Raw genomic sequence first — 24,367 nt, 5'->3', positions numbered from 1 at the left:
TCACCCAGGGACTGCATTTTCACATAGTTCTTGTCTTTTTGACCTTACTGTGCAATCCCTTTCTGCATATTTGCAAAACATCTGTCATCTACGCAGCTACTTTTTATTGCTCATTTTTACATGCAAGCGCTTTATAAATCATGCAGAAATAACACCACTCAAATTCTGAAACAACTACAGAAGAACTGCCATCTCCTTGCCAAATCACAGGATGGCACAATCCAGATGGACACCACACCAGCCACAGCACAGCAGAGCATAGTAGAGCATGTCCAGGCTGCACAGCACTAAGAATAGTGCTTCTTAGTGCCATAGGCAGCCTGAGCCCTCCTCCTTGGTATGCCTGAGCTCAAGGGCAGTGAGAGAAACCCATAGGATGCACTGGGCTATTTGGGTGGACATTGCCTTCAATAAAGCATGAAACTTTTGGAAAGGATCATTTAAAGAAGCCAAACAAATGACCTCCCTTAGTTTAAGGCATCATATCTTTAAAATACAATGTAATTTTTAATATATTGCTGTTTTCAGGTATAACTTTTATGCTTTTTAACCCCATTTCAATGGGAAAAGATAAGTTACTGAGTTACTGAGTACTCAGAAAAGTACTGAGAAAAGATAAGTTACTGAGACCAAGCATGACTCTCCTGCACCTAGTAGTGGACACTACTCCAGTATGACTTATATACACTTGCAGAAGATCTCCATCTTTTTCCACACATTTCACTAAGTTTGACCCTTGCTTCCATGACAAGGGTGCTTGGAAGAAATGCTGTAATGAAATATGGTCTTACATAAAGGAACCCACTGCAAAGAAACACAAAGGGACACAAAAGAGCAGCATGCTTGCTGATATCAGTGTTGTATGCTAGCCTTTTCCCACCTTTCAAACTCTCAATTTTTCCACAAGGAAAAATGCACACCTCTCTGGCACAATTGCCATTTCATTCTGTAAATGAAAACAAGTTATTCCAGTTCCTAAGGATTTTCAATGGCAGAGAACTAGTGATAATAAAACGTGTCCATTTCACACCAGAGATATTGTATATTCCCTGTTTACAAGACGTGTGCATTCAAAGGGTACTTAATGTGTTCCCAACTCAAACACAGTGCTGAGCTTCTCCATTCTTCAGTGACCTTCATCACATATTTGCAACCTCATTTTTCAACCACGTGTATAAATCTGACACAAATTCTTAAGGATTTCAGAGTCAATGTAACAACTCTACTACAGGTGAGTAACAACATAACATAGGACATTCACATAGCATGGACTGATTAATTATTCTAAGTTATTATTAGAACAATTCAAATAGTATTTCTAATTATTATAAAGGAACGTCACCAGAAAGTCTCACGTGGATCTGTGCTACTTGAGGAAAAGGGCTGAATGGGAAAGATACAACTTCCTAAGCTAACAAAGCCAATAAAGCAGCTGACCGCTGCCAGACGGGTCTCCTGGGCTCCTTCCCACACCACTCCCCACCCATCCGCTAGAGCTGCCATCCTCGCTTTGCACTGGTTCCAGCACCTCTCAGCCCTGAGAGGAAGGATCTAAAGATATTGAGTACCTGGGAGGAAAAGTTGCATATAAAATCCAATACTGGTAATTGCAAACTCATTCCCACAGGAAAAATTATATGTAGCTGTATGCAGGCAACAAGCAAGCCTCCGCTACAGCTCTGTGCACTTTCATTTTCTAAACTTAATGCTCGATAGGGATCAAAAAGAAAAACACACACAGAAAGAAAAGGAAGAGGATTAGTAATTAATTGATACGTTACCAAACAGAACACAGAAAATACCATAATACTCCTGCATAAGCTGGTGTGTTTCCATGTTTTAAATACTTCATGCTGTTCCGGTTCCCTCATCCCAAAATAACATAATAGAAGATGAAGCAAAGATGATCAGTTTTAATGGAAGAGATTTAGAATGAGGAGTAAGTAGTGTTTTAGCCTGAAAATGAGACAGCTCACTGGTGATATGACAGAAGGGCACAAAACAGTACAAAGATGGACTGGGGATGGGTTGTTCACCACTTGCATAACTGAAGAGCAGTATCACAACGCCTACCATCATAGGGATTGTGTTTAAAACAAACAAACAAACAAAAAATGCTTTCACACTCCTCTAACCATAGGACTCAGTGCCACAAGATGGTCTGAAGTACCAAAGGGTTCAAAAAGCAATCTGATAAACCAGTGGTAAGAAAGTTCACCAGGGGCTACCTACCGCAGCAGAACGAGCACAGCAAAATCCCTCTTTTGGGTGGATGCTGAGTGAGCACATTGGGACTGTCTCTACTTGTTCTGTTTTCCTGCCCTAAGCATTCTCTGCTCATCACTTGCAGTGGGATCAGAACTGGATGCACTTTTAACTCCATCAGGCCTGACTGCTGCTGTATTTCTAACCTGGTGATGTTGCTTCAGGTGTGCTCAAGCACAGCCATGCCGCAGCTCCAGTGGCACTCAGGATGTGGCACAGCTGCTGCTGGGAGGGAGAGCTGCTCACAGCCTGTAAGGCTCAAGCCCCACTAGTGTGAGCTCACACCAAATCGCCTGCACTGTTCTTCACAGGAAAGAGAAGAAAACCCCCTGCCCTGTTTGTTCCCCATGCCATAGTGTGCAGCTCATGCTCAGAGATGCCCGACTTCTTGCTTCTAGACAGGATTAGCATGAGCACAGAGCATCCACCTGACAGACTTTGATCAGATGTGATATACCCATGTATCTCTGCCACTGGCTAAACCTCCAGCCTTAGGCTATTTGCTGCATTTTCTCCCTGCTTTAGCTGCCTTCTCTAACACATAAGGAACATGTCACGAGCCATGACAAGCAATTGAGGTAAATGCCAGCCCTTGTAAAGCTTCAGAACAGAGGCTGCCTCTCTGTTCTGCTCCAGCACACTTGTGGTAGTGATCACAAACCAGCAAGGTATAAATAAATACCACAATTCTAATTTCCAAGTGCCTACAATTAAAAACAAAGTTATCTTCTGCTCCAGTTACTTGCTTCCCAAGACCTGTTACCAAATCAAGAATGCCAGCATTTAATCTATTTATTTCTGATGTTAAGCAAGAATAATTTTAATGCATTTTTATATGCCATAGAGAAGTGCACAGGCTCGTTTTTTCTTCTTAGGTCAACTTTATTGTGAGAGCTTTATTCTCGTGAAATACAAATATGCTTTGTAGACAACAGCACAACTGAAGACCATCAAAACTTCAGGATTACAGGCATTAATTTTACTCCTTTTTCATTGTTTAGTTTCATTTGCAAAAAAACTACCAATGTTAAGTTCCACCTGCATGAGGGCTCTCAAGCACCCACCTACTTGCCTCCCCCTTGCTATGTGTTGCTGAGTGTTATGGATGCAGCATACATTTTAAATATGAACGGGCAGATCTCCACAGCATACAGGTTTTTTATTTCTCAGATCCTGCATTTTTCCTTCAGCCATCTGACAGTTTTATGCTTGTTTTCATACTCTTCCACTCCACAAAAAAAAAACAAAGAACACCTCTGGAAGAAAAGCACTCTCGCCCACATCTTGCAGACTTCACTTTCTGCTGATGCTGCCCACCCAGTAAGAATCTGATGCTCTGCCCTACCCTACATCAGGCTCATGTGTCTGTCTTCATTCACAGAGCATTTTGTCAGCAGATACAGACAGTGTCTAGATCTCTGATCTGAAACAGCTGTTCCAGCCCAAGAACTGAAATAGCCGTAATTACTGCTTCTCATACACTGAATTTCTTCAACTGCTATATAGCAACCCAAGTTTTATTTCACTGCTTGTTTCACCCTGATAACCAAAGGCAATGCTTCCCCTATCCAAGCACAGCAGACCTCAGAGACTGGAGTCTATTTGGCTCTCACAGAGGAGGCTGCAGTTCTCACGTGCTTGCAACTTTTATGCAACACTTTTATGCAACGTAACACAGTGATTGTCACAATAGCTCTAGATAAGTAGTATTATAGGTTTTAACAGCCAGTTTTCCTAGTACAATTAAATCACTGGAAAGCATCTCTCTAAAGGCAGAGGTATATCCAGGAATAAGGTAATTCAGGAACAAACCGCACAGTCTCTATTTTAATTAAAAAAAAAAAAAATTCGAGTTTTGCTCTTCCTGGTAGTGCTAGCCAGCGGTCTGGAGGAAATATTTCAAAACACTGTAATTTAAAAACCACCAAGCCTTCAAAAGCAGCACATAAACGTCTGCATAACAGCTTTGGGGTTTGCAGTGCAGACCTCAAGGAAAAGTCTCAGTGAAGGCAGGCCCCACCCTGCACCCAGACCCACCCAGCAGCAGGACAAGGGCTGCAGCCCACGCTCAGCCTGGACCAAACCATGGTCTCCGGCCCAATAGCCATGTGCCACAGTTTTAAAGCCAAAATAAACTCTTTGTCTGAGGTTTATTTCCTGGCATTATATAGAGTCTTGGACAAGGTTACAAGAACAATATCTTAGAAAGATCCTGTGGCTTTTAGCTCCAGAAGCACTTTCTGTGAAATACGCTTCACTTCAGCAGGCACAGCATACCACAGCCTGATTGTTTGCAGTAACTGCTATGCTGTGAACTTAACCATCAGCAATAAAATAAATAAGCGTCATAATCAACCACTCTAATTTACTCTGTTCCTACTGAAGTAAAGTCATTAGCACAAATTAGACCTTACAGTTAAGCCTGTTCATGTAGCCGTTTATCTTTTTAACAGTTGTCCAAGATGAGGCACAAAGAAACGCACATGTCAAAAACAAGTGTGCCTGGTTTGGGCTAAGACTGTTTAAAGAGCTGTCTTTCATTCAGATTGAAACTGATTTTGCTCATGTTTCCATTAACATATTAGGAAGGGCCGATCAGCACTTCAGAGCTCTGCAGGGAGCTTTGTTTATTTAAGGCTGAAATTTTTAACTAAACCATTTCTGTCTGCTCAACATGGGCTGCCATTCTACCAGCACAAGGGAGACTCCAAGAACTGCCCTTCCCCTTTCCCATTTTATACCCTGCAGTCCATTCCCAATCCATTTGCTCCAGTCCCACATCGCAGGGACACAAGTTTACGGAGCCATCCACCAAACAGAAAACAGATGCTAATTCAGGTTAAAACAAACTCTTTTAGGGAAAGGAGCTTGTATTCACAAACAGTTGCTGTAATAACATTTGCCAAAAGAACTAAAGATGAGATGTAGAGACAGAGATTTCTTGGAGCTGTATAACTGCTAAGTAAAAGCTTTGCGGAACCATACACTTGACCCATTTTACAGCAAAACAAAAGGAATCTTTCAATCTCCCCTTAAAATACCCTGTTTTTTTTCCTGCACTGAACCAGAGCAGAAGCATTTCCACGTTCAGCCATCATAATTCAGGTGGGACTGGGCTGGCACCAAGTGAGGACAGCGGAGGACAGAGGGCTGCTGACATTGCTAACTACCACAGCAGCTTCAGAAGCCAAGTGATGATACTCAGAGAATTATGCAGCTCTGAATTCACATTTACATGTAATTGTTTTCTGTGGATTTACAGGTGACCAAGGATGCAACCTATGAGTATTTCTATTTCTGGCCAAAGATGCATCACACTGTCTGAAATCTTCTTTCAATATGGAAGTATTTGCAGATATACCAGCCACATCTTCTGGTGCCTTGAGTTTACAGTGCCATTTTGTCCACAGTGGTGTGTTGCATATAATAAGTTTTTGCTGTACTTGCAAATAGCAGATAGACAGACGGATACAGATCCTATGACACCATATCATTAGCAAGTCAGAAAATAGCTCAAAGTGCAAGATCTATTACCTCAATTTCTAGCAAAATCACTGAAGTCACAAGAAATGCTCAGTGAAATTACTCCCAAGGACCTCTAAGGCTTTGGGAACATGCCAGTAATTTAAGTCAACTCCATTTCTGTTTTGCTCTGGCAATACATTCATCTCTCCCTTTGCCAAAGGCAGTTTGCCCTGACTGCACATTAACAGGCAAAGACACCTGAGAGTTAACCCTGTAGAGGAGCAGGTCTGCTCACATAGGTTTGGTTAGTTACTATGCAAAGCCAGGGAAGTGGCTGTTCTAATGAATACTGACAGAGGTGAATGACCACAGATTTCAGTACCTTTACACTCTATCAAGAGCACATGCTGTAATGCTCATATTCTCAAATTTTCAGTTACATTTCCCCTTTCTGGCTTCATAACAGAATTGCTGCTATAGTCATTTGGGTGCATCAGGTAAGTCCTCAGGAAAGAAAGCCCTCATGCACAAAGTTGGCCTTTTGCTTAAGATAAGGAAGTGCACCTGATCAGGCAAGTAAAACACAGCAAAAATGGCATGAGATGCCAGGCCATACAACAAACACAGGGAATTTATCAACTTATTTGTCTGCTATAAAGTGCAAAGCCAGAGGTAACAACTACATTAGCTAGCAAGAGATCTGCATTCAATTCAAGCATAGCACTTGTATTTTTTACCAGCAAGGCCATTAGATGTGTGGGAAAAAAAGCTAAACTTCACACAGTGAAGAATTGCACAGTGTCCTGTATGCAGATTCTCCAGTGAGAGGGGAATGAGCTCCATCTTTGCTTCCCAATCTTAATAGGACAGCAACAAAAATATAAATACTTTAACAACAAAAGGGAGCAATGTTATACAAACCTCTCCAAAGTCCAGTCTGACTCACCTGACTTCCTGGCTTTCAAGGCAATGACAGCAGCCAGCTCCCTCTGAACCTAAAATACCAGGATAGGAAGCGATGGTTACTGATATGCAGTAGAACAAACAAAAAAAGCAACCTTGGTAGGATACAGAGTATCAGTATTTTGGAGCAGTAAACTACAGGTGGGATTACGCAGAAAGTCTCAAAACTGCAGTCACTTTTCTAGGAAACCAATTTCTTTTTTTTCAGCTGGGAATCCTGTGACAATGATTTTGTTTCAATCTTAATTTAATGTAAATATTGCACCTTTCTTAGGGAATGGCTAATTCAGTAGCTTGACATGCAATTTATTTGTGCAGCATATCTCCTTCACAAGCACACACTTAAAGCTTCTTCCTTTCCTTCTCAAATGTTCATTTGCTCTACTGAGCACCCTTGTAGCCTTGGACTTCTGCATGACTGCAGCACAGGCACATTGTCCATGCTGGGGTTTGGCTAAGATTCGTGGATATAACTGACATTCACTTTTGCAGCCTCAAGGAGGGAACAACCCTCCTATCTGCACAACTGACCATTTCAGGACCAAAATTTAGCTCCTATTTCTGCACGTTCACCTGCAGCTATCTCGTTTTCAAGCTATCTTACCAGGATGTGATGAAATGACTGCCACACCAGCCAAGTCCTTCTCTCAGCTTCTTGTCTCCGCTTTTCTGCATTCCCTCTACTTTCCATATAATCTCTATGCTACCAGACACAGTTTTCTTTAGCCACCTCAACCCTAAAATCTTTTCCTTTAAAAAAAAATATAATAAAAAACTAGTAAATTTCCACATTATGCATATTTCTTTTATTCTGTATACTTCTCACTACCATCACCTATCTCCCTGCAGCTGCCTCGAGTACCTTGAGGACACACAGAACCCCAGGTGCTCTCCTGCATACACCATCCCTCCCTCTGCCGCATCCAATTCTCCCAGCTCCCCTTGTTTCCCAAAGCAGCCTGTCCTGAGAATAACAAAAGAACGGTGGGATGCTCCAACAGTTTTTCTGGGGATTGTCTTATCTCTGTGCACAAAGCGCCTTGCATGGCACGCTAGCTGTTTTGTCTAACAGACCTGTGCACAGCTCAGGCTATTCTGAAGTGGGAGTTTTGGAATATGATTTCTAAAAGGATGCAAAATTTAAAACATCATTTGCAAGACATGGTGTATGACCAGAACTATGCCCATGAAGAGCCCCTGTAGTAGCACAGTCAGTAACAACGGTCTACATCCCATTCACAACACTGAAGAAAAGTTTAAAACTGTAAAACCAAAATAATCCATGCTATATTGCTCTGAGCAGAAAGACAGACTGCAGTGGTTACCATGAGAAGACAAAATTGCATGGGACATGTCAGGACAATGGTAACCCTGCATCCGCTGATCACACAGCTGCCACCCAGCAGCCTGCTCCATGTGGGGCAGAAAGCAGTCATACCAGAGGCCACATCCTTCCTTCCCTTATAGCAAAGGAAGTGACAGATTTTTTGCTGTCTTTGCAAGGTACATGGATCTTTTCTACTCCTTGCTGCTGCCCCATGGAAAGGGACCTACTTTTCTGCCGCTCCAAGCAGGAAAGTATGAAGGCAGTGCCACAGATCTCTTAAACACTGTCCTGTTTCCAGCACAATAGTGCAAGCTGGCAATATCACCTTCCCTTCCTTCCTTCCTGTATACTCATTCCCACGTCTGGAGAACTATTAATCACATTTAATATAAGCACAAACTGCAAGCATGATAGGAAAGAACTTTTTTTTTTTTTTTTTTTGCAAAACAACTTGCATGCTTACTTGCAACATTTAATATACACAAGTAATAACACACAAGCTATCCAGAGAGATTTTACATAAAAGCCCAAGCCTTTTCAGAATAACCAATAACCCCACCAGCACTTGTCTTGGATAAACTGCTCAGACCTCGTGCTCTTTGTTAACCTCAACAGGAGGTACCAGTGTCAGTGCCCCAGGTGCAGACAATATGAAATAGTGCATGATGACTCATCTTTATCTTTTAGTGTTTAAAAAACACATTATCTCAAGATAAGCCTTAGGAGACATAACAATCTTCAACAGTTGTAAACATACCAATTAATCCAATCAAACAGAATTGGAAAAATGCAAATCTCTTTGTGAACATTAAAAAAAAAAACAAAACCCAAACACCACCTTCCTAGAAACAGGAGAAAAAGCAGCACTGAAGTATCCTGCTATTCTATGCACAGTATTACTTTCTGTTACAAGGTAGAACTTTATAAATTTGAACAACAGTGTTATCATCACAGGCAATAACAGCACCACTTTTCTGAATTTTCTCTATATTAAGCAAAATATCTTGCTGGTTGGTATGTGCCAAGAATGTAGCTGGCATTGAACTTAATCTGAACAAAATCTTTAACCTAAAATAGGGGGGGAAATGTCCCTTTAGTCTTAGTATTAAGCAAACACTCCTTCCTCAAAGGGTTTCATCCTGTCAGTCTGAGCTCCCTCTCATAGGATTCACTTCAGTCAATAAGAATTGGTACTGCTAAGCATCCTTCTAGATTTGTCTGGTGTCCCTAGATTTCATAATCTACATGCTTTTGTCTACTTTAGCGTAAATGCATTTGACATCTCTGCTGGACATGCAATTCCTATGCATCATTACACCAAAGGAAATCAGTGTACAACATTCAATCCTCACTGCACATATGCCACATATTATCATACTTCTTCCTAATAGGATTTCAGTTACCGCCTGTTTGACAAAATCAAGTCCCAAATCACACTGCAGATAATAATCTAGACTCAAAGTAAAATATATATTCAAACAAGAGCTATGCCTACCGTAATAAATGGAGATATTAAATACAAAAAAAAAATTGTTTATACATGTAGCTTGTCACTACGAAGTGAGCACTATCTAAATACTATCCCAATTTGAGTAGCGATGCAGATGTCAAGACCAATTCAGTCTTAAAGACTAGCTCACCACATTGTATTTACAGAAATATTATTATTACAGTCAAAAGAGAATGTCCTGTGCATGCACCTTGCCACATCTTATTCAGTTTTCCTTTTGCAATAAGAAAGAGCAAGAGTATTCACATGGAGTGGTACCCACGTGTATGCCTGCTTCCTCAAATACAAGCAGTAAATTTATATGGTTAATCTTCTCATCCTCAAAAGACAGAAGATGGCTAAAAAAAAATGTAGAGTTTAATTCACATTTTTGTACCTCAAGTAATGACAGTATGATGGACTCCAAATAAATGCAGTACCTGGATGTCTTCTTCTTAAGGTACCAGGAAACTGTATTTCCCAGATGCACTGCATTAACATCTCAGTGTGCTCTTTCACCTTATCACAGGGTGATGCAACAAAAACACTCAGAAACATCTCAAAGTGCTCTGGTTTTAACAGACAGTGCTACAAGGCCTTTTAGATGCAGCTCCTTCTTTGGGACATGACATAGAATGCACTGCAGCTCTGGAACGCTTCTTTAAACCCAGGAGTGATCTTTACATTTTTCCTAAATACTTATTGCAGTGGAGTATAAAGCAAGAGCATGAAGCTCAATAGGTTCTATTCAGTTACCTTCACTGACTCTGCTTCCTCCACTGTAGAGTAACTTGCAAAGAAAAAACAATACACGACCAAGTTAGTTTCTTGTATTTTGTACCTGACTCTGCTCTTAAAAGAGATGTATTCCATGGATTATGTACAAAGATGAGAAAAAAAACCTCTGCAGTTTTCTCCAATTGCCCTTCTGATTTGTATCATTCACCACAACCACTCTTATCTTCTATGATCTCCCTAGTCATTGTTTAAAACTAAGAGTGCATTTCCTTGCCTAACCATTTCAACTGGGTGAGTCATCCTAAAACACACAAATTGTGCAGTGAATTCGAGAAGCAGAGTTATGCAAAAGAAACAACACCTGGTAACAAAGAATATTAGGGAGTAATAAGAGAAAGGCCAACAAAAAAAGCCAGACTGCAGTAAAATGAAAAAGGTGAAATGAGGAATTCACCAACCTTGTGCAGGTTTCTGTGCCAGTCACTATTCCCTTTATAGAGAGTGAATGAATCACCATTACAGCTTAAGGCATGATTGCTTTTTGTAAAAGCAGACTTCCAAAATAAATCACACATTCAGCAGCCTAAAAATGCCTATTTCTCCTCCCTGGCTCTATGGAATGCCTGGGCAAACTGGCCCAGGGGTAGATGCTTGCCACATGGCCACTTGTATTTAGGTGAGGTGCATTCTATCCTTTGCAACAAAAAAGCTTTAGCATGGATAGAAAAGTACACAACTAGACCTTAAGTGCATCCACGCCTACAAGTTCTCTTTGCACTTTCCAACACTAAACCAGTGATTTATACGTTAGGCACAGAGACCCCTTGGTTGGGGAGATCTTCCCAATCAGTTCATATACTTAAATTTGGAAATTCAATCTCTAAAAAAAAAAAAAAAAAAAAAAAAAAAAAAAAAAAAAAAAACCTGGCATAGGAACATCCTTCTGACCTGACACAGAATGTTTTTAATCTGTTACAGAAAAGACAAAGAGAAAGCAGAGGAGACAGCAGTAGTATTTGCAGGCTGTTTTCCCCTATTGCCCGATGGGATTTGAATCACTGTACCTAGAAACGGGTGAAAAAGTAAAATTTAATCTCCAGCTGCTTTAGTGCTGGGCTGGAGGCAATATTCTTTACTTCTGGAACACTAATCTGAAAAATACTGTGAGCAGATTCTGAAGTACGGATTCTTCAAGTAAGAGCGGTTTAATTCTGTACAGAATACAAGAATATTCAGTGAACCAAAAAAGAATACATTGCAAGCAAATTTCCAGTCATGACCCTCATGGTTGGCTTCCTTCTCCAGCTCACAGGGCTCTTTTCCAAGAAAAAAACATAGAGAACCTATATCCTGATGAGGACAGCATCTTGCTGAACAGTGAAAGCTGAGGGTTCAATTCCCCTTGAAGTACATGAAGGCTCACGATGAAGCCTTAAGAAGAATATTAGATTCCAGACTACTGGATAGAGGAAATGGAGTAAAGCAATACTACAGATTGTATTCCAGCTTCCCTTAGAGGGAGAAGTCAATATGTAAATGTTAACATTTCATAGAATCATAGAATCACCAAGGTTGGAAAAGACCTAAAAGATCATCCAGTCCAACCGTTCACCTATCACCAATAGCTCCCACTAAACCATGTCCCTCAATACAACATCCAGTCTTAAGGTCATTTGAGGTATTCTGCTCTGTTCTCAGGCTTTTTGTCCAGAATTTGACTAGAAAATTGATACAGAGAGCCTGTACAAACAAAAAAAAAAGCAGGAAAAAAAAAAAAAAATCAGTTGTTTTTGACACCACACCATGCCAGTGAATGGGCCTCAGGCCATCTGGAAATGCAATTGCCTAATTTTTTTTCAGTTAGTTAGCTGCAGTGGTAAAACAGCTCATTAAAATAAAACAATATTGAACATACGTCTTATTGTTGGAATCACCAAGGACGTAGTTCAAAGGTTTGCCCTTGCAAGATAGATGAGAAGCACTCTGAACTCAGTGTCGATTACTCAAATGTTTAGAGATGTGCATTCTCCTCCAACGTGTCCATCAACAGTTCGATCCATTGCTCTCAACATGTTTTGCTGAGGGAAAACACATTCTTTTAGTTTTGAGAGAGGAATCTTTTGATGGGTACTGGAAACATTCAATCAAGAAAGTGTTTTGGGGTTTTGTTTGCTTTATTTATTGTTGTGTTGTTGCTTCTTTTGTATTTTTCTTCCTTTTTTTTTATAGATGACTTTGCAGTAAGTATGTTTTCCTATTTTTTTACTCCACGTAAAAGTAAAAATGGAGGAAATCAAGTTTCTGATTCTTTCATTTTTAGTGTCAGAAAAAAAACCAAGAAATTTGAATATAGGGACAATAAAAAATAAAGTACAATTTACAAACAGAATCTTCTAACCTCATAATTTTGCACAAGGTGTTGAGCAAAGAGAATTGCTGTCTTTCCACATTTTTGTAAATATCTTTTGTGAAGACATTTGTCTTTAAAAAGCTCAGCACAAATTTTCTTTCCTTTCAATTTTTCAGAGTTTTCAACACACCCACTTGAGTCATTTTTCTCTTCCTTGCTTTCCCCTAGACTATTGCTGTGTTCCATTTGATCAAGAAGATCTGAGTGCAAACTAGCTGGCAGAAAAATCAGTGTGATTCTCCAAACTGATATTTCCTGGGCCATGAATAGCATGGATTATAAAAGAGCAGAACTGCAGTCCTTCCTTGGACTGATTTTAACAGCTGTCTAACACACTAAGACTCTAATGGAGCTTCCTCCTTTTAGGGAAAAAAAAAAAAAAAAAAAAAAAAAAAAAAAAAAAGAGTTTGCATTACAAACATCTCTTCACTAAGACTTGCTTCTTTAATTTGAAAAGATCCAAAACATGACAGTATTTCAAACACGATCAGTACAAACTTTGATGCAGTGACCTTACCGCAGAAGTGAGACGAGCAAGAATTTCAGCATTGGTTTCTGCTGTATCTTCTATTTTTTGATCAGGCCTTAAAAAACAAAAATAAGATTATATTATTTCTTTCATTCTGTTTCAACATCTTTTGATTTCTGAAAAGCACAGAGCTATGTGGCCAGAGGCACTAATGTAAAAGGGCTTTTGAGATTCTACATCAAAAAGATGACTGCAACGTGACAATAATTAATTGTGTCAGTAACTACAGAGCACAGCCTTTGTACCTTGCTGTCAAGAACTTTTGTGATTGGATTGACGTAAATCAATGAGAGAATTCTTCAGCTATAAAAACAGATGAAAAACTGAAGAACACAGGACATTCTTAACTCAAAGTTGCTTATGTGAATGCATATTTTGCTGTGCTAAAAACATGCCATCAGCAGAGCAAAGTCTTGCATCTGCCCACCAATCAGCTTTCCTCAAGTGTGGAGAAGCACCTTTAATGGTACACACACTTGCACAGATAAAAGCAGGCAGCATCAAAATTACTATGGGGCAGGTGCAGTTTGATATTGATGAAAAAGTAAAATTGAAAAGAATAAAGATAAGAAGCCATAAATTAGCAAACTAAAGTAACAGCTGAGAACACTGTTAGGTTGCAATGACAGTAGTTCACAAAACATTAAGACTTGATGTGTCTTCACAAAAATGGGGCAGTGCATGATCAACCCTTTTAGAGGCTGTCACAGAACTTGCACGTGTGGAAGAAGCCACACTGACACTGCTGTGGGATTTTGTCTTTATTTTGTATTTTGTCTTTACATTTTGTCTTTAAAACAGCCTAATTCTCACCAGTAAACTACCTGTGAGCCTTTCATAAGACTTACAGACAATCAGAATATTGTCAACCAAGGATACAAGTACAATAGGGTTATAACTGGGGAAAGAAGAAAAGGATATCTTTTACTTTTGACAGTTTTCAAGAAGCATGGCATGCCAGCAAATTGAGCAGATATGCATAACTGCAGCTGCTGTACTACACGTAAATCACTGGTATTAGCAGTTCCTTCTGTCTTTGGCTCAATTATTTAATTGCTCATATGCCTTGATGTGTTTAGAGAGATTACTGACAAGATGTCTGGAATACACAGCTGGAGCATTTGTCGTTCTTACAACCCATGTCCAAAAATTTCTTTCCCTAATTAAAAAAATTAAGGTCAGAAAGCATTGGATGACACATGCATTCATCCTCTGGCAAGCATATTCAAATCAAAAAGGTAATCTGAATTAGAAAGCACCATCATTATCACAACTACCCTCCCCATTGAAAGAAAAAATGTGATTTAATGATTTAAGTGTTATAAAAAGCCCAAAATAAATAAATAAAAGTTTGCATTCACTGATTTATTCAGTTTCTCTCTTCCTAATTTGGAATGAGAATAGTTGACCACTGTCTATACCTACATTTCCCTGCACATCTGATCTCTTCTGATCCCCCCAGAACCAGGACGGGATGAGGTTTTTCTAAATGGGTGGCAAAAGACAGCAGCTCTATACACAGCCACAGATACAGTTCACCAGAAAAGCACATAACACAGCTATTTTTATCTTGGGTTTTTTTTTTATCTCTTCATCTTCTATGTTAAAATGTTCCCCATACTCATCCACATATAAGCTTCAAATTCTTATGAAAACACTAATGCACTGAAAATTGTAGCCAACTTTCCAGGGTTTGAGAGGAAGATTGTATTTTGATATCCAAGCTAATGAAAATATAGTAGGGCTGGTACTGAACAGAGACAAAAAGCCCATGTAAACAAGTCTAATGACTACACTGCTCAGTCTTGGCATACTTGGACAAAGCAACACACAGGAATGCTTGCCCTAAATCTGCAAACAGGCAGGTCAGATCTGCACAATCACTATCATGCACCACATGGAAGCAAATGCATTGCTTCCCAAGCTGCTGACAGAGGAAGTGATACAGCTGTGCTCATGATCCCATGCCTGGACAGTACCTCAAATATCCAATGTAGAGCCACAACCTATGCTGTATGCTGGGTGTACAATCCACCTACAATGCAAATTAAAGACCCAGGGATACCTAAGAGTTGTCTCCATTCAGCAAAAGCTTTCCAGGAACCCCAAGGGCACTCACTAAATGGATATTCCATCATGGGTATCTGTATTAAAACCAACCTACCCATAAAAGGGGCTGCTTTTCCAAAGTTAATAAAACATATATTATTTTTGGACAGCAGATACAGAACATAGTGTAAAATTTATGAAAATAAAATAAAAAACAATGTAAAGGGGAAAAATCCCATTTCTAATCTTTCCTTCAGATAACTACAAAAGTACTGTTCGTTCCAATAGTCCAAGGCATCCAATCTGTTCTGGCACCAGGAATTAGGTGTCGTTATAAACATCTCCATTTGCAAAGAAGGAAGTAGAAGCACATAAAGATTAAATGTCTGATACAATGCCACTGCAGTCACTGGGAAAGAATTCAGGAGGCACTGAATGAGAGCCTAGGTGACTGCTCAAGGCTGCAAGGAAGTCCATGGCAGAGCTCTGAATACAAATCTTTTGTTCCCAGGTTAAGCCAACATTCACTTATTTTCTATTCAAGCTGATTTTGGCCATGATTAACATTGTGTGTTTAATGACCCCAAGAGGCTTCAACATCAGTCTCACCTCATCTGGCAACATCTACAGTGGCTCAACACTGAGAACACATGCAACAGCATGCTCCTGGGTGAGCAGACCCATGGTGCTCCTGGGATTCACCAGTGTACCTGTCAGCCCAGGCAAGCACAGTACCTTTGCTGCCCATCAGCATCTGCAGAGATAGAGCTTGTTGAGCACCTGGGCACAATGCAAGAAGCTCAGCGCTGTATCCTGGTGCACAAGCAGGAGGTCACTGCTCATTTCATCAAAAGCAAGGAATGCAATTAACACAGTAATAATGGCCCTCTCCCTATAAACACAGGGGAAGCCAACAATACAGACTAACAGAAAAATGAATACAAAAAATTAAGGTAGAAAAAGACAGTGCTAAAGGTATCAATAACAACCATATGTGTATTTCGTAAGATAAAAACTCACTGCAAGAAAAGGTTTTTAGAATTGCCTTCATTAAAAGAAACACATCAGTTTATTTAACTTGGTGGGATGACTTTAACACAGATCTCATCACATCTATTCACTTCCAGGTTGTGTTCTAGCAGTTCATTATGTGCATGAGACATAGAGAATTTTGAAACTGGAAAACCCACCTTTCCCTTTTAGTATCACCTTCCCTAGAGACTGTAACACTACTTAACATTCAGTTCCTTCAATATGTACTTTAAAAAAAGCACCTCTTCAATCTGACAGGTAAAATCTCCAGAAAATAACTCTTCAGTGACAACATTCCCAAAAGGAACCCAGCTTTGACTAAAATTTGAATAATGCGAGCTGGAAGGAGCTGGAAAGGTACATTAAAGAATAATTGTTCAATTTACGTGACAGGGAGCATCCTCCACAAGAAATGCCTGTTACGCTGAAATGATGAAAGAGCAAAGTTGGCATTAAAATGGAGGAACTCTGGCCAAGGTCAGCATGCCTGGCACATTTTTAACTTGAACCTGAAAAGTCTCGAATCCATTCTTTTACCCAGTATCCTTTAGGTAACATGTCAGTACGAACTATCTGATTTGCCTTTTTGAGTCAAAGCCTTTCTACAAGTAGTCATGAACCATGACAAGTGGCCTCATTTGCAGTGATAATGAGGAAACCCATAATCCCCACTGAAATCAAGATGAAATAGCCCTGATTATTTAAGGAATAGCCAAATTGTTTACTACTCAATAGACTGGATCACAAGAATTTCTGTTTCCAAAACTATTCAAAGGTTTTGATTCACATGACTCACCTGCTTAGAAGATCACACTCAAGCAGGGGCTTTTGCCAATTTATGGGTTTTGTCCCTTGTCAGAGCTCACTCAAGCTGACCAAATAAATTCATTTTCAGAGGAAGCCTTACTCTAGAACTGTCAGTTTCTGGTCATGAGGGCAGTCAGCAACAGGAGCAGTGATCAAGATTTTGCCTTGAGCCACATACAGAAGTTACTGAGTTCTTTTGCAATCAGCTCACAGCATTTAAGACACAGACAGAATGCCTGAATTTAAGAAACTGGGCTTGAGACATTTCCAGACACTTTGCACTTACTGGTCTTTTAAATTATTTCTGTTAGATATTTGTTTGAGAAAGTCCATTTTTAGTATCTACTACACAGAGAAGGAACATTTTGTTACCAAAAAAAAAAAAAAAAAAAAAAAAAAAGTTTTGTATCTGGCATTAAAGAGAAAAGAAAATCATTCTGCTGCCAAAGTAAGAATTCTCCACAGCTTAAGTATCATGTTTGAGGCTTCATCACACTAGGGACAATGAAAGAATTTAACCCCACTCATCTACTCTGGCCAGCTCCTGCAGCTCTGCCAAGGCATGAGGGGTCATGAGCCTCCAGACCTCTCACTGACGCCTTTTTCTGCATTTTGGCCTCTCACTGGGACACAAATAAATATGGTTCTTTCTAGCTGCTGTAAATAGACAATATTTAGTATGCAGCTATTTTAGTACAGAAGGTATGTTAACATCCCATGGTGAATTCAAGGGTTGCTGAACTTCCACTACTCCTCCTCAAAGGAAGAGAGAGAGAAAATAACGTGGAAAAGGTCTTGAGGATTGAGACATGGACCAGGATATCATTCATCAGTTACCATCAAAGGCAAAACAGACTTAGCACAAGGAGATTAATAAAAATTATTGCCTATTAATAATAGGCTAGAGCAGTGAGAACTAAATGCAAATCAAAACCACCTCCCCTTCATCCACTCCCTTCTACTTCCTCACCCTGGCAGCACAGGAGAATGGGGAATGGAGGCTGCACTCAGTCAAGAATACTTCATTTCTGCTGCTCCTACAGGGGTACCCAGGGCTGCAGCTCCTTCAGCCGTATCCACTGCTGCAACATGCATAGAGGAGGTCTCTCGTTGGGCTGCAGGGAACTTCTGCTCTGTGCCTGAAGCACCTCCTGCCCTCCTTCTGTACTGAACCTGGTTTCTCCCACATTTCTTACTACATTCCTACAGCTACGGTGCAGCGTTCACTCTTTCTTAAATATGTGCAACCAGCATTGCTCATGGCTCAGCCCTATCTAGCAGCAGGTCCCTTTTTTGCAGCAACTGGAACTGGATCTGAGCTGACACGGGAATTTCTGGGCTCTGCTCAGAGGCCATCCCTGTGTCTCTTCCACTACCAAATCCCTGCCATGTAACCACATACATATCCACGAGTCAGGTGAAAGAGAAGAAACAGGAAGGGAAACTCTTAAATTAAATATATAAGAGATAAAAACGTGAGACAACAGAGCTCTGACAAACATGCAATAGCAAACTAAAAACAGATGACTGAAGCTACCATATTCCTACTCATCCACTCTATCCACCTGCTAGCTGAGCCTGATCCAGGACAAGGGCATCTGAGCTGCCAGTCAATCCGCTTCACAGCATGCTTGCTGACAAATTAGTGCCATACTTTCAAATGCAGGAGGAAACACCCCCAAAAAATAAAGCAGCTTGTGTAGGTAGTATAGCAAGCAACAGTCAGCAAGGTAATATATAAGAACCACAGTATCTAAACAACACCTAAGAGAAGTACTGCCGTTTATCCAGCACCACTGATTTTCTCAGATGCTAATCACAGTGCAGATCACAGAGAAGCCCATCTCTACAAAGCTTCCCAAGCCTGAGTAATAGAAAGCTGGCTCATTTGCACAGTGGCCTGATAGTAAATAGTGTCATTGACAAGTCAGCTGTTTACAAAACAGTCTTAAGTTTAAAACAGATGTAGATATCTACTTACAGATTGCACATGTCGATCCTGGGAGGAGACAATGGCAGTAGTTGAAGTAGGAGCTTTACAGCGTTCTTCCAACCTCCTTCTTTCTCAAATTCACAGAAAAGGTAGGTACATTCATCCGCTGAGAACTGGTAGAAAGTATAAGTGTCTCGAAAATAGAGTTCTCGGTCCACTGTTAAAAAAAAAATAACATTAGATTAAACTTTTACCACATAAAGGTTCCGTGTTCCCAACTTATACTATATTGCACGTGGCTTTAATCCTGAGTTGCAACACCACACAGGTCCAAAAGGATCACAAACAGCATAGTAGCAATCCTTTCTTCTAGCATTAAGTTAGTATCCAAACAAAACAATTCTAAAATCTTAGCATGTCGATTTTCAGGCTCCTGATATTGAAACTTTAAGATTGCTGATTAATCAATTTCGGAATCAGTTTGGAATGAGGAGATATGGCAACATTTCATTTGTCAAATTTTTAAGCCTCAATTTCCATTAGCTTCTAATATGTTCTTGCTAATGGCTAGGCACTTGTGAACAAAGTTCAATAAAGCAAATGAAAAGAATACACCAGGCTAAAAAGCAACAATAAAAAATTCTAAGTTTAAAAAAAAAGAGTTGAAATGATTTCATGATGAACATCTTCACAGCACATTCATAAACTCACAGCTTTTAATGGTAATAACCTAATGCTTAGTCTATCATTATCCCAGTCCCTGCTAGAACTCAAGGGTACTGGTTCTGTAGAATAGTCTTGAGTAGGATAATGTAGCAATACAAACAGCTGTCATCTTCTCTGGCATATCTGCAATTAAACTGGGCTCAAATGACAGGTTCCACAGCCAAAAGAGGGAGTTCCTACTGAGAGTGTCACTCAACTCTTGCCAAGGCTGCATTATCAGATATACTGTCAGTGTAACTGCAGTAGGATAAAGCCTTTAAGCATACACTGAGTGTCAGCTTACATATGGAGAAGTCTTCAACAACAACCTCGTCCCCTTGCACGGAGGAAAGGGAAGTGTCTAGCACAAATCCCTGAATGCACCAAGCTGAGAATGCACCAAGCTACCCAAGTGGTGCCATCAGGAGTGGAGTCTGTCAGGTTTCCAGAGGCTGCTTACCAGTGCTATTGTCACAAACCACATAATCTGGACCAGACCCCTAAATTTGGAGGGGAAGGAGAAGCAAGTGGGTAGAACCTGGAACCACAATTTTCTCCAGGAGCTGAATCTTCTCACAACCTGTTGTTTTTCATAGATTAGAATACAGAGTGAAAGGGGAAATCACTAACTGCCAGATAAGTCATCTGGTGAACTGGTGATCTGCAGAGAATAAACAGCTGCTATCTTATGAAAAACCAGAAAGGATGAGGATGAAAAAATAAATAAATAAACCAGAAGAGACACGCACACTAATTGCAACTTGGCAATAGGCAATTATGTTTACAAAAGGATAAGTAAGGAACTTGCCTGAAAAGAGAGATCCATCTTTGGTATTTATGAAATAAAAGGTTCACGGAGGCAGGCCTACCAAGCAGGTAGTAAAATAAGCAAGTTTAGTAATTAAAAATTGACCTGCTTTTTTTCCCCCTTCTTCTGCTCCCATAAAAAATGTGATTATTACTCTGTGCAGAAAAAGAATCAATAATATTCCTTACTTACAAATATCGTCACACTGACCTGATAATATAATGCCCATATCCAGAAGCAGCTGCCACACTCCAACTGCAGTAGATCTGCACTTAACAAAAGGGCAGTGCTCCAACAGCCAGTCCACCAGTTCTGATCCAACACAGCTTCTCCTGAAAACAGACAAAGCATTAATGTAGTATAAGAGTCAATGTTCAAATGCTGTTCTATAATACAGAGGTTTCTTTAGTTTCATAGAGGTAATCCTCTTGCTCAGCAGAGCAAGCCCTTTGTCTCAATTACTGCTTTTTGCAACCCTGTTCACCTCAAGGAATGAAATTATTCTGGCATGTCTCAGCAGAATGCCCCCAGTTACAATGATAAAACTCGTGTCAGATTAGTAAGTTCCCTTACGTACCTAAATCATACCTAAATCATGTGGCAACCTTCAAAATATAGAATATTTTTTATCAATTTGTGCTACATACAGATAGTCATCTGGAAATGTGTAAGAGCTGCATAAGATCCTGAGGCTATTATATTTCAGAGCAGTCATAAGCAATACAACCAAACAATATCTGTGTAAGACCTTGAGTGTTGCTCTAGGAAGTGCTTCATCTTCCATATGATTGGGAAAATTCTCTTTTTAATTCATTTTGAAAAAAAAATCATGGCTTTTTCTTAAATATATATATACAAACGGCGTTATAATAGCAACACATATTTTAGTATAATTGAAAATAGGAGGAAGCAATTATTCTGTAGTGTAACACAAACTGAAAAATCACTGCACTACAGAAATATTCCATAAATTATATGCAAAAATCACTGTGTACGGAACCCAATTAACCGCTTCTACAACATCAGATCAGGGTTGAATCTAGCATTCTTTTCAGCAAGTAACAAACAGGGTTGTATATGAATCTATAAGCAATAAATTCATAGACAAGTCAGGCCACTGCTGCTTTCTAACACCTGAAAATGTAACATGAGGAAAAAATGTAAAAATACATTTTTTAACAATTAAATATACATATATATTTGTAACTTCTTGGTAAATCACACAAGACCTTACACTCAGAATTTAATTTCTTATCAAATCAGGACATGGACAAATATAAGTAAAAGCCAATCCAGTAGGTTAAAATGAATGACTTCAAGTTACCTGCAAATTCCAGTAAGGTACACCCTGTCTTTAATCAGATCAGAAGCTTGTAGTGTAAAAATATTCCTGAGGGCTCTCCCAGCGCAGGAGGAACTTTCTCCATAAATCTGAATGAAAAGAGAAATTGGAAAGTGTGACAAATAGGGATTTATTCCCATTGTAGCAAAGTCCTTTTGCCACGGCCTGCTCCCTCCTTCTGAGCAATGCCTTCTCTCTCGGTAAACGACAAACAAACTATCAAAGCTTCATAGGAAATGCACCCCAACTTCTACCATATCCAGTCTTATTACTAGCTGCAGATGCCCCCATGAGCTGCAGATATGTTCAGATTAAAACAAGTGTTATTCTAGAGAGTCAGAATGACTATTAACTTTTGAAAAATCACAAACACAATCATAGTTATTCCAGATGTATTTGTATTAAATAATTTAATACAAATTAAAATGTCATTTCATGCATTGTTGTTGGGTTTTTTTTTCTTTTTGTATAGAAACTTTCAAGGCACAGTGTAACAGCTACAGGTCAGTTCCTCTGTACCTTGATACAAGAATGGATGCAAGTTTGGGTTTCCCGTGCCTGATTTTTACTTTACACCTTAAGGCTGTAGATGGGTCTATCAAAATAGGACTTAATTCCATCTTCCATGAAAGCACGTTTTACTTGGGTTCTACATACTACTCCTTGCTGATAAATTTAACTTAGGCATACGTGGTCACATTTCTTCCCAGTCCCACAAACCACAGTGGTAATAAAAATAACTAACTTGAAAGAAAATCAATATCACAGTTTCACTTCTTTCGGTTCATGTGTTCTTGGATCTTTCAAAGAAGATAAAACAATCCTTTGGCATTAAAGTATTGTGAGATGTAAAAATAAAGTTCTCACTCTGAAATACTGCAAAACTAAGTTAAGTCATGGGAGTAGCTTAAATGGCTAGGAAGCAAGTGCACACCAGACTTCACAGCTTGGCTGGAAAACTCAGTAATAGAAATAAACAATTTCTAAAACATCCAGATTACAATATATTAACTGGATTTAACAGCAGGCTACATCCGCAAGCGTCTTCAAAGCTATGGTGAAGGGGTTGAAACAAAGCCAAGATATTCCTAGTACACTGTTTTATGAAGTGGAATCACAACGAAGCTTGACACGTACCTTGTTTGAAGGAGTTTCCAGGTATGGATTTGAAATTCTTCTGGACAGTGTCTGTAAAACAGTTTGGTAGAACTTTAGTTCAATATATATATATTTTTTTTTAATATACATATTTTAGCTGCTGAAATCTGAATAAGAATTTATCAAATCATTTGAATAATCTAACTGAAGTTTCAAACTAAGATGTTTGATGTTAGGGAAATGGGTAGGTAAAGTCACTTCTGTATTTTTAGCTACATTTCTTCTGGATCTGGAAAAGAAAATGAGCAATAAAAAATTCTGTAGAAAAGATCCTATTATTTGGGTCAGAAATGGCCAGAAATGACAAGGAAGTGTTACAAGACAAACCTAAAAATCTCTAGGGTGAAAAGACCGTCATGAAAGCAGTATGTACCGGAAGAGGGAAAGTGTAATTATGTTTGCCCTAACATATCTTCAAACAAACTTTATCAATTCAGTAACAACACCTCAGGGTCACAGAACTTCAAGGAATATCACTCTTCTTAAATTAAACTCTTAATTACATGAAAACACTGCCTTGTATAAGGATAAACGGGGAATCAAATGGTGACTAACTAGGAAGAAGCACTGCTGTAATACACACCAGCATTATCTCTGCTGTGCCACATGCTGCACTGGTAACAGCATCTCAGAAGAAGATGCTCCAAAGAGGAGATTCTAACAATGATAGGAATAATGAAGGACTTGGATACGTTATGAGATGAGATGAAAAAGAAAAGACTATGACCTTGCAAGGGAAAGATTACAGGAGAGATGCCACTATGCAAAATGATGAAACAGCGCAGAGAAAAGATAGAATTCCTGTTCTCTTTATTAATGTGATACATATAGTGTGAGAATAACAACTCATACAGTGAAATTAGAAAGGTTTCATATTTGCAAATACAGAAAGGAAATAGAAAATTAACTCTGTAAGAAAATGCAATTGCCAAAACCTTACTGCTGTTTAATAAGGATTGTGGATTGAAAGTTACAAAATTAAAAGTAGATTTTTAGGAGGCAAATAGGGATAAGCATCTATACTAGAGTCAGGTTATCTCATCCATAGTTGCCACATTACTTCCACATCTTGCCAGTGTTAAAAGACAAGATATTGCCTACTCCGCTATTCACTAGCAATTTCTATCTCACTACAAGCTATACAACACACGAGCAAACACTGCCTAGAAGAAGCTGGAGCAAAAGAAACTGTGCAGGTGCACTGGCAGAACAATAATAGGACTGTGCAGTGCTTGCTTGCATTAGTCCAACTTGCAGACCAGGTAATCAGTTCTTCACTTTGAGAAGGATCCAATTCACATGTGGGATGCTGTAAGCACAAGAAAATAATCCTTCTCACACTGTAAG

General features: G+C 39.4%; 1 protein-coding gene across 1 annotated transcript in view; it reads right to left on the bottom strand.

The window, feature by feature from the left end:
* Positions 1-24,367, bottom strand: part of RAPGEF5 (Rap guanine nucleotide exchange factor 5) — a gene marked incomplete at both ends in the record, with an annotated part of 148,551 nt that overhangs the window by 92,639 nt on the left and 31,545 nt on the right. Inside the window, 6 exons of the mRNA XM_079538593.1 lie at positions 6,677-6,725; positions 13,175-13,241; positions 19,056-19,224; positions 20,731-20,852; positions 21,845-21,951; positions 23,000-23,050. Coding sequence (XP_079394719.1) covers positions 6,677-6,725; positions 13,175-13,241; positions 19,056-19,224; positions 20,731-20,852; positions 21,845-21,951; positions 23,000-23,050 — 565 coding nt within the window. The remainder of the gene's footprint in view (positions 1-6,676; positions 6,726-13,174; positions 13,242-19,055; positions 19,225-20,730; positions 20,853-21,844; positions 21,952-22,999; positions 23,051-24,367) is intronic.

The sequence above is a fragment of the Tetrao urogallus genome (assembly GCF_951394365.1).
Source record: "Tetrao urogallus genome assembly, chromosome: 7".
Classification (NCBI taxonomy): Eukaryota; Metazoa; Chordata; class Aves; order Galliformes; family Phasianidae; genus Tetrao; species Tetrao urogallus.
This window is presented reverse-complemented; position numbering and strand designations above follow the sequence as displayed.